The 18,491-nt window shown below is 37.5% G+C and overlaps 1 protein-coding gene across 2 annotated transcripts in view; it reads right to left on the reverse strand.

Moving 5' to 3' along the window:
• Positions 1–1,032: 1,032 nt before the first annotated feature.
• Positions 1,033–18,491, reverse strand: part of LOC105233411 (uncharacterized) — a 139,761-nt gene continuing 122,302 nt past the window's right edge. Inside the window, exons 3-6 of one of the 2 annotated variants that reach the window (XM_049451915.1) lie at positions 9,413–10,401; positions 8,865–9,349; positions 6,071–6,162; positions 1,033–2,098 (exon numbers count right to left, since the gene is read on the reverse strand). In XM_049451915.1, the coding sequence (XP_049307872.1) occupies positions 1,973–2,098; positions 6,071–6,162; positions 8,865–9,349; positions 9,413–10,401 (1,692 nt within the window). In that variant the 3' untranslated portion in view covers positions 1,033–1,972. Of the gene's footprint in view, positions 2,099–5,815; positions 6,163–8,864; positions 9,350–9,412; positions 10,402–18,491 lie in introns of both variants that reach the window. The other variant, XM_049451914.1, reaches the window with a different exon arrangement.

Here is an 18,491-nt window from a genome sequence, read left to right on the forward strand (position 1 = left end):
CACGATCTATGTCGTCAGTCACGATCTATAGCCCCAATACATTTAAGCCAACGTTTTTTCAACAATTGCTGAAGTCAATTTCCGGAACAGTCTTCAAGGCGCCTAACGATTCACGTTTAATGTCTACAATTGACTCAAAACGGTTTCTCGCAGCGGTTGTTTGAGTTTGCCGAATAGCCAGAAGTCACACGGGGCCAAATAAGGTTAGTACGCTGGTCTCGGCACGATATTAGTTGAAAATTTGGCGAAAAACTCACGAAGAATCAGTGTAGTACGATGGTGCGTTATCATGGTGCAAGAACCAAGAGTTATAGGCTTATAATTTCGTCCTCTTTTCACGAATAGCTTCGCGCATACGACGCATAACACTCAAATGGTGTTCGTTGTTGACGGTTGGGCTGGTCGGAAGGAATTCGGAGTATGCCACAACTCGATGATCGAAGAAAACTGTCAATCTAACTTAGATTTTTGACCTGCTTTGACGTGTTCACCATTGAAACGATATTCGGTGGATTAATCGTCTGTTTTCGAGTTCGAGTAAGCATAGATCGATCAGTATTGTTCATTAATAATGTGTTTCATCAGAATGTCATGAAGCATTGTAGTCGGAAAGCATTGTTTCACTGACGTTATAGCGACGTTGTTTTTCGAAAGAATTGAGTGATTTTGCAATCAATCGTGGTTTCACTTTTAGGCCCAAAAGATCTTTTAAAATGATTTTCACGGATCCTTCCAATATTTCAGTGATGTCAGTAAGATCTCTGACTGTCATACGTCGATTTCAAGCACCCATTCCTTAATTTTATGGATGAGTTGATCATCATTTGATGTTGATGATCGTCCTGGACGTTGAATAATTTTTACCAATCAAAAACAGTTTGCTCGCGAAAACCGAGGGCTTTCTCCAACATTCTGAATGCTTCAGCACCAGAAAATTGGATCCCAATAATCGAACTTCTTTATTGAATAATTTCACTCATCGTAAAAATGGCTGTATGAACTTTATATACTTTAAAAAGAATAATAACTAATTGTCGCGTCAACCTAGAAAAAAAAATTTCGCGCAAAATTTTAATTAAAAAGTCTTACTATTTTTTGCCCACATTAGTAGAGCTGTTCTGAATTTTTATTCGGTGAGGTTGTGAAAATGTATTATTTTAGAACTTTGTGGTTACAATTTAGTATTTTCTGTATTTAATTCAGCTTATTTAGCACAAAAAACTTTAGTATTTCAGTATCTATCCGCAAAAAGTAGTAATTTTGGTACATATTTAGTACATATTGCTCGTAATTTTGTACTTTCGCAAGCCATTTATAACTTTTAGTACAAAATTTAGTACTTCATTTTATTTAGTACCTATTCGAACTCACTTTAATAGTTAATGTATGTAGATAATTCGCACTTTAACGTGGTTTTTGGTGATCTTAGTACAAAATTTAGTACTTCGTTTCATACTCAATGTGTGTAATTCGAACTTTAGCGTGGTTTTAGTGATTTTAGTACAAAATTTAATACTGTTGACCTAATTATTAGTACTCTGCTACATTTGGCATTCATATTGGTAGCTTTAGTTCACGCTTTTAGTACAGAATTTAGTAACTTTTCCACGTAATTCACTACTTATTTTAGGTAGTACTAAATTTAGTACCTTCACATGCTCTTTAATGATTTTAGTACATTACTTATTTACATGCACGCTCGTTTTAGATCTTTTAGTACACAATTTCGTAATAATTGCAAGTTATTTAGTACATTTTAGTACTAATTGCTAACTTTTCGCATGAAAACAAGTACATTTTGTCTACACTTGAGTCTTTTCAGCCCATAATTGCACTTTTTATTGTTATTTAGTGTTGCTTCGCGTTATTATAGCTATATTTTTTAAGCAGTTTTTTTGTTGGAATGTGTAACTAATATTTCTTTAATATTTTTTATAGCTCCCTTTCCGTCAGACATTAGCAATTCATAACCTCACTTCTTACAGTTGCCATCATTTGCGATGAGTAGTTCCTTAGCTTCCTTTTTGCCCTTCTTCTTCTCTTCCTTAGCAATCAGCTTCGCTAAACGTTCCTCTTCCTTGGCGAGACGCTTCTCTTCCTGCAAAATGAAAGTTATAAACAACAAAGGGAAGAGAGAAAAACGATTACTTTTTGCTACAGTAGCGGTAATGAGTCGTATGAGCGCAAATTACATAGTAATTATCTACTTGAAAGTAGTAACTTTAACTCTTAGAACCTCAGTGTAATGAATACAGTACGAAAAAAAATTACGTTAGCTAGCTAAGTAATTGTAAGAATATATACTGAACTGTTATAGATATATATATTTATGTTTTCAAAAAAAAAAAAACTTCATCTGCCAACGAACTCTGTTTACACACAAATAATTCCTAATTGCTAGTTATTATCGTATGTGTAATTAAATAGTTAATGATTAGAAAAAAATATGACTACTCTATATATATATATATAGAACGTGAAAACTTTATATTTTTGTTGTTGGTTGTAGTTAAAAGTTTTCTATTGTTGTAATTGTTTCGTATGTGAGCCAATTAGCCATTGTACGTTCATTCACACGCATTCATTCAGCCACTCAAGCATTGTTGTATTGTTGTCGTGAAGTTGTTGTAATGCATGCGACATGCTACACATAGAAAACTATAAAGTTTTGAATATCAAACAAAAGCAACTCTGTGTCTGCGGTGCATATGGCTTTACGCCTATTTGTCCTTTCCAACAGTCATACAAGCATACACGGCAACATCGGGCGCACTTCCTGTTAGCTATGATATTTGATAGTGTGTGGGTGTGTGGCACATTTTGTGGCGGTTGTTGTCGGATACAAAAGCACGTAAATAAAACAAAGGATATGCGGGAGAGAAGGAGCTCCCAACACACATTTAAAGCGAGCACTAAAAGACAATGAACTGCTGCTGAATATAATAAACAACAATAAAATGGCATACGATTGAGCAAACGAAAGGCAACAACACGCGGCTAAACTAAGAAATGAATGAGCAATTAAGTTTTAGTAAAATTTAAAAATAATCATAAAATTGGCATGGACTTAGATTAGTAAAAGAGAGAGGAGAATGGAAAAAAGAGTTGAGAACAATGACACCAAAAAAACGTAAAATTACCATTAAAGTTAACAGAATATATAGACATAGAGTAATCACGGAAAAACGCTAATAAAGTGCTTCAAATAGATTACTTCCTTTAAACTTACTTTTTGAAATTAAAAGTATTTTGTTAGAAATATAACAAGGCAGAAAGAGGAAGAGATAGAAAATAGCTTTGAACCAGACTACAAGCATTTATGTGAGAATAAATATAAAACAAATAAATTGGGAAAATAAAATTATTAAATAATACATAATGAAAATGGATAAAGACTAAAATTTAAATATCTACGGCTCCAAACACAAAGGAAGGTTCGACAATGAGAAACTACAATCACAACAGATAGTCGAACGATTTTCTAGTCGCCCTGCTTTGCTGCTCTCTGAGAGCACTCAACAGCAACTTGGTATCAGGCAACTGTGGGACTTCATTTCAAACTCCATATATGCAGCTGCAAACGAAACCATTGGTTTTCGGAAACAAAAGAACAGCTGTTATGACGAGGAGTGCCGTGTCGCAGCGGAAAGAAAACAGACAGACTACCATGCAACTTTACAATTCACCATAATACGTACCGAGAGCTAAAGAGGGAAGCGAGACGCATTTGCAGACAAAAAATGGAGAGGCCAAAATGCGTGAGTATGAAGAGCTTGAAAAGCTGGTCGACAGCGTTAATGCTCGAAAATAACGATAAGATGCGGCGACTCTCTGGAGGTTTCAAGACCGGACCGTACTACAGTGGAATCCTCATAGATGATCTACTTACTGATGCCCGGAGCTTACTCAAATATGGAGGCAACACTTCTCCGGCCTGCTGAATGGCAGCGAAAGCATTATGCTAAGAGATGATCCATTGCCTGACCATGAATAAGTTCGAATAGCAATTACCCATCTAAAGAACAACAAAGCGGCGGGGCCGAGCTATTTAAATATGGCGGAGAAGAACTGATAAGGAGCATGCATCAGCTTCTTTGTTGAATATGGTCGGACCAAGACAAGCCTGACCATTGGAATTTAAGTGTATTCTGCCTAATATACAAAAAAGGGAGACCCCACAATTTGCGCCAACTACCTAGGAGTATTAACCCTCTTCAACATCGTAATAAGGTTCTATAGAGCGTATTGCGTGAAAGATTAAAGCAAACCGTCAACAAACTGATTGGACCTTATCAGTGTTGCTTTAGGTCTGAAAAATCAACAACTGACCAGAAATTCACCATGTGCCAAATTTTGAAAACCACCTTTATAAAGAGGATCGACATGATTTTAAGGCTGGTTTTGACAACATGAAAAGGTGCTACCTTTAATCCGCTCTGTCTGAATTCGGTATTCCCGCAAAACAAATACGGCTGTGTAAAGTGATGTTGAGCAATACTAAAAGCTCCATCAGGTTCGGGAAGAACCTCTTCGAGTCGTGAACGAGGGCAACATGAAATATGTCCTGTCATCAAACAAATTGGGCTCCTCCTAAAAGTTTTGCGGAAGATTTATGGTCCTTTGCGCATTGGCAACGACGAATACCGCAATCGATGGAACGATGAGATATACGACGACATTGACATAGTTCAGCGAATTAAAGACCACGGCTACGCTGGCTAGTTCATGTCGATGTGGATGAAAACACCCCAGCTCTGAGAGAATTCGTCGCATTACCCGCCGGAGGAAGCAGACGAAGCATTTATAATCTCCAATTGGCGTCAAACAGCGAAAAGGAAGAACTACTGACGCTGTTGTAAACTTGATTATGAAAACGAAGAAAAAGGAGCGGAATCTCTATATACATAAATACTAAACACCAAACCAGTCCAATTTTAGTTCTTGTTAAACTTGTTTTCCTGGGTTTGCTTCTTTGGTAAGCGACTATTTTATTTAATGCTATTAAGCTAAAAATAGGACATTGCTTTTTATCGGGTCACTGAGAGTTAAAAGAAACTTTAGTCTTAGCCGGAAATTGGTTCCACCAAGTAATAGTCCCTCTCAGATCTTAACACTGATCTTCGATAATTATTTGGTTAAACTGAAGAATCATAAAAATATAAAAGACTTGAAAGAGCTGATCCTTACTTTTGAAACAAAGAATCTGTTTCTTGTTGGAATAGAAGTTTATTGATGCCTGTCACAGGCACGGAAGCTCATTATGGGGAAAATATGATGATAGTCATGGATTTAAAACAATTTGGTTATATAGAATCATGACCCTACTTATCGTGGGATCAGTTTTTGTAGTCCTCTTGAAGTAATCTAAAAATTTTCGGGTTTGTAATATTGGTAATTAGTTGAAGAGGCTCGTTACAATATTTTTTTTGGTCAAGAATTCACGAACAAACAACGAAGTGTGAGCTTTTAACAAACGAAATTGGCTAAGCTCATAAAAACATGTCTAACGTTATTATTTTTGGCTTAAGAAACTAAAATATAAAGTTTTGTCTTCCCCTTAATTGACTCTTAATGACGAAAAAGGAGGTATTGAGTATATTTAGACCTATTAAAGTTGCTACCTTATTATAAACACCAAACATATAGTAAACGTAGAGCTATTTCACACGAAATTTGAAAAACTACATAACGGTGCATTAAAATAACGGAAAGAATACAACAACGTTGAAGGAAAATTGGAAGATAGAAAAATAAAGTGAAAAAAGAAGAGCAACTGAACAATGAAAATGCAAGCTGTGTGTGATAGACCAATTACCGACATTACTTTCCAGGCAGCCAAACCACCATACAAGCATAATAACCCACCACCGACACCAACACCACCACCATTACGACCACCATCGACGTTATGTGCATCATCTTCATCTTTATCATCATCCTCATAATCATCATCATCATCATCACCACCAACATTTTTTATAATATTTTGCTTAGTATTTTTGCTATGTTCATCTTTACAAACACCGTTAGTTCGTGGCGTCGCTGTAGCGTCACGTTCACGTACACCCACCTTTCTCGCTTCCTTTTCCGCTTTCATTTTAAGTTTCTCCTCCTTCTTCTTACGCTCCATGGATTCATTCTTCTTATTGTCGGCTTTCTCCTCTACAAAATGTGAAACAAAAGAGAACAAAGAAATGTACTCGTATATGGTATATATGTAGAATGAATATGAGTTGGTGAGTGTGCGGAAATTATTCAAATTATCTGTCATCACATGTAATTAGAGGCGGTGATGGAAATTACTCTACTATTTAAAAGTTTCCTGATAAGGCATATTACATTGTTGTTATTGTAGATAGTTGAAAAACTTTCTGAAGAGTGACAGATCGAAAGACAGTTTGAACTCGAGACATTCTAGAACGAATTGAGTTCGATTGCAAAGCAGGGTGGAAGAGATGATATTGTGTACTTACAAGTATATATTAGGTGAGAGGAAGGCGTAATCATATATTTGTAAATAACTGAACGAAGAGTAATCAAGAATGCGGTACTTTTTAGACTAATCGAGATAAGGGCTTTCGTAATTTGAGAGATTAGCACCATACTTTGGCTTGATCCTTATATCTCAACCAATACTAAAAAATCTGTTTCATAGAGATCTTCCAGGATGAGGCAAAAAAGGATGCTTTTATAAAATTCATTAGCCATACGGAGACTATACTTTTGACGTATAAAAATTGATCTTTTTTAGATCTTCAAAATTTAGAGAATTCATTGTTCGCTTCAATAACGGATTTTTTAATAAGAGCGCTACAAAAGTTTGGGATGTCAATAAAATCCTTTATTCCTGTGAAAGCATATGCGATACCATTATGTATGGAACTCGATTTATTTTGCATGGCCACTACGGGCACGCTTGCAGAAATCCAGACGCTGAATACAATTGTCGACGGTTTTCAAGCATAAATCGGCCGATACTGATGCAATTTCAAGTTCGATATTCGTACGAAGTTCATCAATCGTGGCTGGCTTGTTGGCATAGATCACAGACTTGACATAGTCCCACAGGAAATAGTTTAAAGGCGTCAAATCACATTAACGAGAACTAGAATTGACTGGGCCACTTCGTGTGATAGCATGTGCTCCAAACTTGGTTGTCAATAAATCGATTGTGGCATTCCCTGTGTGGCTAATGGCGCCGTCCTGTTGGAACCACACATTGACCAAGTCCATATCATCCAACTCGGACCAAAAAAATTCGGTTATAATTGAGCGATAGCAATTCCCATTCACAGTAACTTGAGGGTATTGGTCATTATGAATGAAGTAAGGAACAATGACGCCGCCGGTCCATGAACCGCACCAAACCAATGCCATGCAATGGTGACTCATACTGTACATGTGGGTTGCTGTCTAACCAATAATGCACATTTTGCTTATTGACGAAGCTATTCAGTGAGCCTCATCGCGGAAGATGATTTTTCGATGAAAATCTGGAAGATTTTCAAGTTGGTGCTCAGCCCAGTTCACGATGATAGGACTATTGTGGTGGTCAAGCAGCTTCAGTTCTTGCGTCAATTTAATCTTGTAAGAATGTAGACCAAGATCTTTTCGTAAAATGCGCCACAACAACGTCACAGAGATGCTCAACGCTTGAGAACGACGTGTGAGAGATTGATTTGGGGCCTCCTCAATTGATGCGCTAGCGGCAGCAATATTTTCGACACTACGGACCTGGCACGGGAACATTTTGTGCTGTGCATTGAAATTTTTTCACTGGACGCTCGATTGTTGATCTGACAGGACGATTATGACGACCATAAATCGGACGTAGCGCTCTTAAAGTTGAGGCCCACTGACTCTGAATTTTGGTTGTAAATATTAATAATTTCGACTCGTTGTTGGATCGTATGTTTTTCTATGATGAAATGGCAGACCTCACTGAAGAGAAATTTCAGAAGAACGGAAAAAAATATGCCGTTGTTGCTGTCCCTAACAGTCTGCTTTTGTAGCGTTCCTAATGAAAAATCTGTTAACTTTAAGGATGATCTTCTTTACAATTATCGTATAGTATACTTCATACAGAAAATAAACCAGTGATAAAAATATTTGCTTGGAAAACTTGGAATATGGAAATAAAAGTGTCGTATGAGAACCATCTTCTTATATTTAAGAGTCTTTATCTCGAAAAGGACAAATTATATATAAAAACTTTCATTTAGAGCTAGACGATGCCTGATAAAACTGAAAAGAACGTTGGATAAGTGTTTAAGTTTGGAGAGACTTTTAAAGAGCTTGGAGTTGGTCAAGTTCAAAAAGAAGAGAAATCAGGCAATAAGAGCGTTTATGCAAAGCGAACCTAGAAACTAGAACAATAGAAGCAATGCCTTGAGAGTAGGTCAGAGATCATGGGTTCTAGATTCGGCTCTTACAACCTGTTTTTAGAGGCTAGCGGATTATGGTCTTTTACTTCTGTAAGATTAAGAAAACTAAATCGCTCTTTTATGGGTATTATTGAAGGTCTAGAATTCTTAAGTGGTTGTTATACACAATAGACTCAAGAATCTGAATCCGGCAGTCAAAGGAACATCGATAAAATAGTCAGGAGAGAGAAGGTAGGACCAATTAAGAATGCAAACTGAAGGCCTGATTATTCGTTTCAATTGAAGTTAACCAAGTCTCATAAAAGTATCTAGATTGTCTGATGGTTCAGCCTAACTTGGAATAATTACATGAAACTCATCTGATTTACTTCTTATACCAATACTTCTTTACCAATTATACTTTTAGGTTAATATAGTGGAATATGGATTAAAATGGAATAAAATATTTGAGTATGAACATCCCACAACTTTTGAACTTACTGTGATTGCTATTGGTATTGGAGAATAGTGGAAAACTTCGATTGGAAGAGTTGGAGCGTGAGGTTGGTGCTGAATACGATTTATTATTGCTATTTTGGTTCGACGCAGACGATTTCGGTATAGGTGTTGATGCCAATGAAACGCTATTACCGTTAGCATCGTAAGTTACCTTCTTACTATTACTGTTATTTGTTGTTGTGCTTGAAAGCTTCCCATTCACTTTGGCTGTGTTGCCACTGGTACTATTTAGTGGCGTCTTCTTATCTTTATTACCCAAAGTGTAGGCATTCTTTGGCAGGGAGTTCTTCGACACCAGAGGACTAATTTTGGCAGTGCCACCAGCCTTTAACGGCGGTGGACATAAGCCGTTAGTTGAAGCAGAGGCCGCCAGTATGTTCATGGGTCTTTTGGGTGGTGAAGGCGGTTCGCACAGCAACGGAGCAATTTCGTGCGCACTCGATGAGGATTTGGTGTAAGAAGAATAACTGTAAATAAAAGAATACGAAAATAGTTGTTATAAATTTTGAAAAGTTAACATGAATACGTACCGAAAACGTGGATTACTGATGTGCACTGGCGAAGGATGTGGCACTTTGGCTGGACTGCGAAACTCCTTAATTGGTGGCAGTCTATTTTGTAGATCCGTCAGTCGTCCCTTGGTATAACGGCGACCGGGATACGTATGCGTCGCGGGCGGAAAACTGCTGCAGCTGCTAATACTCGAGCCGCTCGATGAAGAATTACTCAACGAATTGAGTGGCTTACGCGGTATAGCACCCGAGCAGCCCGCCGGACATCCACCCGAATGTGAATGTGAATGATGATGATCATCACGTGGCGAAAGCGAACCTGAAACGGATGAACCGGAAGGCGATAACGTGAGCGTACCATGTGATGTCGATGCGCCGGGTGGCGCCAAATGATTATTCATCACCGGTGTCTGTGTATACGCTGACATGGCAGACGGTGATATGGGTGAGGCGGGTGAGCAGAGACCACTCGAAATGGAAGACGTCTTAGAGTAGGCGGACATATGTGAGACACCCGACAGTGACGACGAACCCGTCGAACTCATCGAATACAAACTATCCGATTGTGCAACACGACCGCCACCATTCGGACTGCGCGGATAACGACCATGCAGCGCGGGATGTGGATGGAAGGCATGGTGGCCGCTATGCGCATCGCCCATCGAATAGGAACTGGCCGAGGCGTGCACGCCGCCCGCACCGACACCGGCGGAAGCCCAACTTTTGGCACCCATGGAATAGCTGCTCGCCGACTCTTGTATGCGCCAAGTGCCCGAGCTGGAGGTGAGGCGATTCACACGCGCACGACAGATCACACAGCGTAGTGGCAGCAGTCGCTGTGCCACGGCACTTTGTATTGTCTTGACAAAGCAGCGACGACAGACAACACGATGACCGCATGGTGACGTTTGCATGGTCGCACGCGCATTTATGCAAATGACGCATTCATCCTCCTGCGAGGTTGGCGGATCCGGTTCGCTTTCCTCCAGTTTGCTGAGCAACTTGTCCTAGAGGGAAGAGAGAGGAGGAGAAAAATAAAGTAGTTAGCGACTAAGTATTTGCAGGTAGCATGTAATGTGCATAACAATTTTTCTAAAAGCAGCGCCTAAATGTAGGCAATGTTTTTCATATAATAAATAGAGGCTGAGAGACAAGCGTTGCTCAGTGCTTATTATCTGTTCACTTAAGAGAGCGCTTGCAACGTAGCTGTAAGAAATAATTATTGTTTTTTGCAAAAGCAACAGAAACAATACAACAATAAATCAATGGCGTTGCTAAAGATCGCTTATTTTCTTTAGTTTGATTTGCTTTACCTTTTATTGTTGCTTTTAATTTTTATGACTAATCGTTGTGGGTTTTAATGTATTATATGGTATTAGCACATGGCTGGCACTCAGCCTTCTAAAATTTCAGCTAGGGATTAATATTTTTTTGAGGTCAGTGATTGATAGTTTTTCGATACAATATTTATAGTATTTGAATGTTTATGATTTTTAAGAACAGGCAGTTCAATATGTTGATGAATATGCATGGAGAATGCTGATCATATTATTTACCAGCATTTAATAGTAAATACATTTAATTGTTACCAATATTAATGTTAAATCTGGCGCAGAATCTGGTTCAGTGGCCTAGTTGAAGGCTAATTTTTAACTTTGTTTAATTTTAATCAAATTACAAGGCGTAATAGATGAAACAGCTCGCGAAGAAGAGGCGTGCCCGGACGCGTGTAAAGTATAACGTCTGGTTCTACTCCCAACACTGAACAAGCCATCAGAAGAAACTTCATCATATCGAACTCTGTGCATACTCGACATGATTGGGAAAGTGTACGAAAGCATTGTTAGAAACTGCTTGGAGTTAGCTATACAAAAAGCCGGCGGATTATAAGAGCGACATTACGGCTTTATAAAAAAGAAGGTTCACTATTAATGCGCTCAGAGAAGTAGTTGATATTGTTTAATAAGTGTGAAAAGATGGAAAGGTCGCGTTCCTCATTATCTGATAAATATTATAATGAGTTTTTCAAAATAGGAAATTGTTATTCGACACAGACGAGGGTACTCAGACTTATACTGTATCCAGTAGAGTATCGCAAGGCTCGATTTTGAGCCCATTACTATGAAACCTAATGTACGTCGGGTTGCTAAGAAGACCGCAACAAAAAAAATGTTGAAACAATCGCATATGCGGATGAGCTCATAGTACTAGCAGTGGCTAGACGTCTGAATGGCCTCCGGAACAAATGCATTGACTGCATTAAAGGCTTGCGCCGATGGTTTGCTACCATGAGTCAAGAACTAACTGAGCAGGAAAGAGCTCATAAGCTTCAGGAATATTAAAGAAAAGATATCGCTCCTCAGAAGAGATTGCGAGATTATTTCACAGCCGTAGTTGAAGTTCTTTGGTGTAATAGGGGACTCGAGGCTCAAACTCAAGGAGCACTAGGAAAGTACGACATGTAAAGCAAATAAAATCTATAATGCTTTACCTAGAATAATGAAAAATAAAGGCTGTGTGCGTTCCACCTGAAGATTTTTAATAGCTAATCTGAGTTCACTTATACTGTATGCAGCTCCAACATGGTTCCAGGCGCTAGACATAAAATCATACTCTAGGCTAATTACCGCAGTGCATAGGCTCTCTGCAATACGCGTGATAAGTGCTTTCCGAACCATATCAAATAACGCTGCTGAATATAGCGCCCTTTGACATCCAGGGATATGAATTCACGCGAATATACGAGGGGTGTTCAAAAAGTATCGCGAATCGTAACTGACAGTTTTCTTCGATTGCAGGGGCATGGTGCATCATGAGTTCTTGCCACAGGGAAGAACGGTCAATAAGGAATATTACCTGTAAGTTATGCGCAATTTGCGCGAAGCAATTCGCCAGAAACGCCCGGATTTGTGGAAGAACAAAAATTGGATTTTGCACCACGATAACGCCCCTGCTCACACACATCGTTGGTTGTGCGCGACTTTTTGGCCAAAAACAACACACTAATGATGTCGCAGCCACCGTATTCCCCAGGCCCCCTGTGACTTTTTCTTGTTCCCTAAACTGAAGAGGACCATGAAAGGACGACGTTACGCTTCTCTTGACCATCGATGCTCGCAGCAGCAACAGTGGCAATCAAAGGATGGCACTGATTCGTATACATTCGTAGGTAGATAGACAACATGGGGAACTGGATTTCCACTTGATCTCAGTGGCCGTAGGTGCTTTATAAGCTACCTAGACAAATATACGCAATCTTTTAGTTCATATTGTCCGACATAGAATGTATAGAAGACTCTGAACACGTATTTTATCATTACCCCCGGTTTTCAAGTATAAAAGTATAAGGGAAAAGCTGAAAACCACACTTGGAGGTAGTCTCACGGTGAAAAATTTGACTGTACTTATCTGCGAGTCCTCTGTAAAAAGGAAAGCTGTCAGCGAAGCGGCAGCCCTAATTATGACAACATTGAGATATTTACAACAGATTAGGCGTCAGTCAGTCCGTACAATAGAGGAGACTTAAATGTCTTTTTCTCTCCCATGAAGTAATACTTTGACTAGTGGTCCCGTGGAAGAGACTTTTGGACCGTGCAATTTGTCTTATATTGAAGTAGAAGGAGACCATTTTGTATAAAATAAATTGATTTTGCCGAAAAACCTGTTTGTTTTGTTTTCTTTTTAAGTCCTGTTTACTATTGAATACACATTGTATAAGGTATAAAGTCAAGCGGTTGAGCGGATTGAAAATCCGAATATTGGATGTATGGGGACTGGGAGCAGTATTGCCCTGAAGAGATTCTTTCTGAATTTCAATCACATTTATTACAATAGATATGGTAACTATAAGCTCAACTGAAAGCTCGAAAATATTTATATCAGGAATATGGGCGTTGAGGGAAGTATTGGCCAGATTTTACACATTTTTAGCACACCCAAATACCAATACTAGACCTCACAATTTGACAAATAAAAAACAGCCATATGCCATGCAGTCAACATATTGGATGCCTGGGTCCGAAATTGTCTTTCTAAATTTAATCTTTTAAAATAGATATAAATTTTTAATTTTTATATAAGGTTTTTATAATTTTTTATTTTTGGTTGAAAAACTGAATTAAGTGGTTAGTAGGGTAATCAGGCCTGTTTTTTGACATTTTTGTTTTCATAGAAATTTTTATTCTACAATAGAACTTTTTTCACATGTCATGAGGTATATCGTGGAGTGTATAAGCAAATTTTTTTGGAATTTTTTGATGACATCTGTTGGAGAAATGCCTGGGTGAATGAGATGTGATTTTTCACTAGCGTATACGATTTCTCATGTTTAGATCATCTAAAACACAAAACCCAATTTATTCTTAAAAAGTACGTGAATGGTTATCGTCCCTACGGGAATAATGAAAAAATGTTGATAAATAAAAAAGTAATTAACTTTTTTTTTTAATATTTCTCCATGTTTTTTTACATAAATTTTGTCATAACATTGTCAATAAATTACAAAAAATTTTAAATCTAGCAGGGAGAAGATAGCCAGGCGTTTTGTGAACGTTTAAAAAAAATTAAGCAAATCGGTTGAGTAATTTGATCGGAATCATGAGGGATAACATATACAAACATACATACATACATACATGAAAGAATATCCACTTGCCATAACCGGTAATGCAATTTTTACACACCCAATCTCATTGAATTTTCATAACTCATTTTTGCAACACAAGCGATATTAAAATTTACTACAATAAAAATGACGCCCCAACCGGCCACATATACACAAAATTATTATTCCTCAATCACATTGACATCAAATTGAAATTACATAATAATTATGTATTGTATATATGTAAGTACTAACAATACATGGTTTACCCACATGTATTTATGGCAGCACAGCGCCGCATTCTTGTGAGTCAGCTGGTAAAAATAAAATGAAATAAAAATCTGCAAAAATGTTTGCAAAATTTACTGCTGCCGCAATTACGTCCTTGGACTTGCAGCAGCTGGAGAAAAAGAATTTACAAAAATAATTTAAGCCCGAAATCGATGCCACCGCCACTTTAACCGCAACGAATCGCATAAGGCGACGATGGCAGCAGCGTCGAAGCAGCCGTCGTGGCGCGGTGAAAGGTGTGGAAGCCACGAAGTTGCATTTTGAGGCGTGAATATTTGTGAGTTCTTCAATGTATTTGCTTTGTGGTGTGGAAAAATAAAAATTAAACAAAATGTCAAAGCTCACACACACCTATATACCATATAAGTAAACGCTTAAAAGGCAACCCGAAAAATGCATGTATGTAATTGAATACAACACTTGTACTTGAATAACTTTAAACGTTGCCATTGAGACAGGTTGCATTTTGTTGTCTTTAAGTTTGCCACTGATGATTAAGAAGGGCAGGTAGACACACTTGAGGTGCAAATATTTTTAAGGGAAAGCTTAAATGACTTTAAAAGCTCCGTTAATTGCATACTTAACGTAATTTTCAGCTGCATCAATTGAGATAATTGCATAGTGAGTACGGGGTGTTAAAAAAATGGGAATTTCTGATTTTTGAAGAAAAAGTTTTTCGTCTACTTTAGTGCTGTCGCTTTCAAAATATTCAATTTTATGCACCTATGGGGTTACATGGATTCCCTCGAGTAACAAACAACATTTTTCAAATATTTTTTTCCTCATATAAAAATTTTGACCGAACATTTGGGGTTACGAAAGGTGTGTGCACGGTTTGTTCCGTATAAATTGACTGACGACCAAAAATTGCTCAGAATCCAACATTCGAAGTTCATAAACCGATTATTTGACCAAAAATAACATTTTAATCGTTAACTTCTCCCCGTATTCACCTGATATGGCGCCGCCGACCCTTTTCGGAAAAATGCATTTGCCCATGAAAGGAAAGCGTTATGCAGACGTAGAGTCCATTCAAAAGGCTTGCACCGGCATACTGGCGGCCATACCGGCCAACGATCTAAAACACTCTTTCGATATGCTTTTGGACCGTGAAAAACGCTGTATTTGATCAGAAGGAAATTATTTTGAATAAAATAAATTGATTTTGCCAAAAAACCGGGAAAGTCGCTGTAGAAGAGGCGCAGTAAGCTTATTCAAGAGTGGGTCTAAGCTAGGAGGGAAGATTGAAAAGGGGGTCCCCTGTAAGGTGCTCATCCTCAAGTTTAGCTTTAGGCTACTGAACTACTGTAAGTTTTTCAGGCAGAAGTAGATGCCTTTAAGGCATCAGTATACTTACTGCTTCTTTGAGGGAGGTGAGCATTCACTCCGACAGTAGAGCAGCGAATGTGTGGTTAGCATTGAGCTCGGAAATCTCCCTACTCGTAATAGCATCAAGCTACTTCAATATCAGACTCGTTTGGATGCCTGTTAATAGTACAATCGCTAGCAACTGCAAAGTCGGTGAGTTAGCACATGTACCTCGCTCACATCGGAGTGCGAACTAGTCGGATCTCCGATGTCATTTTGCGCTTTATAGTAAACCTCGCGTGCGCATGGCAGCTGTTGGTTGATGACCAGCTTATGAGCGACTGCGAGGTAGTGGAGAATGTAGGCAATCTATTGATCTACTTAACCTTAGCCAAATTCATCTTGCAGGAATCGTTGGAATTGTTACTGGATATTGACCAATTTGTATTTATGCTTAACACTAAAAATCTAGTATGTTGCAAATTGTCAAAGTATTATGAAAGAAGGTGAGGTGAAAATATTCACGCACTTTCTTCTCTATTGTCCAGTCTTTGCAAAACTGTGGCTGAAGAATTTCGGCAGTCATACCTTTGGCAAACAAGGAGATATAGCCAAAACTGACATTGGCCGCCTCAACAAGTTTGCGGTCGGCTTAAAGCTTTTTTCGATTTATGGGCGTCTTTATAAGAATTATAGATATGCAATGGACCGGCGTTATAAGCTGTCTAAGTGAGATTGAGATTAGGATCGACCATTCAACCTAACCTTACGTATTGCGTATCACGTTTCCACCGGGGTTAACTTTTAAACAAGTGACTCGATTTCAGTAACATTAGGATACCGTGTCTAGTTTGTTCCATCTTAAAAAATAGATTACTGTAAATCCCGATTATGTTTAATGTAAAACAGTTTATAGATAAATAATAAATAAAATGTTTTCAAAAATCAGAAAATATTATAAAATTATCAGTAACCTGCCAAATGGGAAATTCATAGCTTTTCCATTGCTAAAATTGTATCAATGATTTTCGTTCTTATAACCGGCAATAACGTCTTTGGATTTATTTGTAAATAATATTTTGATTATAATGAATATTTTATTATAATAATATTTAATGTAATAGCACCATCTTCGCGTGGGCGGATCTACAAGTAAAATTATAAATTAGCCATATCTAATTCAGCGCAATGAATAATTTAAAGCAAACAAACATTAATGAAATCATTTTGAGTTAACAGATAATTTAAATACATATAAATATCACCCTCACCTCCTTGTAAATTGAGATACCAATTAGCGGACTTAATTCAATATATACAATACAAATGTACATATTATTAGCTTATATTATAATCATAAAAAATATATATTTTTGTATTTATATTTTATCAGCCAATCGCTTTCACTTCCGAACATAATTTGTATAGCTATATATAAACTTATATATACATATATGTATATTGTATATCGCTATAACATCACACATTTCTACATAAATACGTCCCTAAGCATATTTGTGTATGTATATGAAGGCCAACGAACTTTGCCAAATACATACATAATTATTGATATGATATATGTATATAAACGCTTATTTAATTAAATGAAATGTCTCTTCATTTGGTGCGTTAACTACATTTTTGCATACCACTGGCGTAGCAACAAGTTTTTGGTACGGGGCTTATAGGTGAATTTTTTTCATGCATAATGAAGAAATAATGCTTTTCCGATAAAAAACAAACGCTGTGATTGGAAAATTCGTAGAAGAATCTAAAAAAATTATTTCAATAACTGTTTCTTGCTTATGTATTTCATTTTGTATTTTTTCTAATGATTATAATTTATCAGCTGATTGCTATTTTATCAACGCACACAACCGAGTTTACAGTCTGGACTACAACCGGCAGAGCCAAACAGAGTCAAATTTACAGTGTGGACAAAAACCCATAGAGTTGCATTCCAGTTTTAATTCGATTTCTAATCGACTGACAATTAATGTAGCAAAGCAAGGTTTTCATTATGTAAATCAATCTAAATTAGCGCGCAAAGGCCGGTTAATTGATCAATTAATTCCTGTGCAAAAAGGCTGTTACATAGTATATTAGATCAAGCACCGAAAATTATTGAAAAATACTTTCTTTTTAATAAGCAAAAATGTCTACATAAATATGATGAATTAACCGACGAAAAGAGTAAAAAAGTATTATTATTAATTAATTTAAAAATTATCAGTAAAAAAGTTATCATAAACATTTGTCTCTACGACCGAAAAAACTTGATGAAATTGTCGCTTATATTGACTTCTTTTTCCTTCTCTTAGGTCTCTCCACCAAAAAATCCCCCTCTAACAGCAGTCCGACTCTTATAAAGGGTGATTTTTTGAGGTTAGGATTTTCATGCATTAGTATTTGACAGATCACGTGGGATTTCAGACATGGTGTCAAAGAGAAAGATGCTCAGTATGCTTTGACATTTCATCATGAATAGACTTACTAACGAGCAACGCTTGCAAATCATTGAATTTTATTACCAAAATCAGTGTTCGGTTCGAAATGTGTTTCGCGCTTTAATTTTGTTCAGCGATGAGGCTCATTTCTGGTTGAATGGCTACGTAAATAAGCAACGTTGGACGCAACGTTACGGTGAATGGCGATCGCTATCGTTCGATGCTAACAAACTTTTTGTTGCCAAAAATGGAAGAACTGAACTTGGTTGACATGTGGTTTCAACAAGATGGCGCTACATGCCACACAGCTCGCGATTCTATGGCCATTTTGAGGGAAAACTTCGGACAACAATTCATCTCAAGTTTTGTGGGGCTACGTCAAGTCTAAAGTCTACAGTCATAAACTAAAAACCGATGAGATTGTCGCTTATATTGACTTCTTTTTCCT

This window comes from Bactrocera dorsalis, chromosome 3, assembly GCF_023373825.1.
Source record: "Bactrocera dorsalis isolate Fly_Bdor chromosome 3, ASM2337382v1, whole genome shotgun sequence".
Lineage (NCBI taxonomy): Eukaryota > Metazoa > Arthropoda > Insecta > Diptera > Tephritidae > Bactrocera > Bactrocera dorsalis.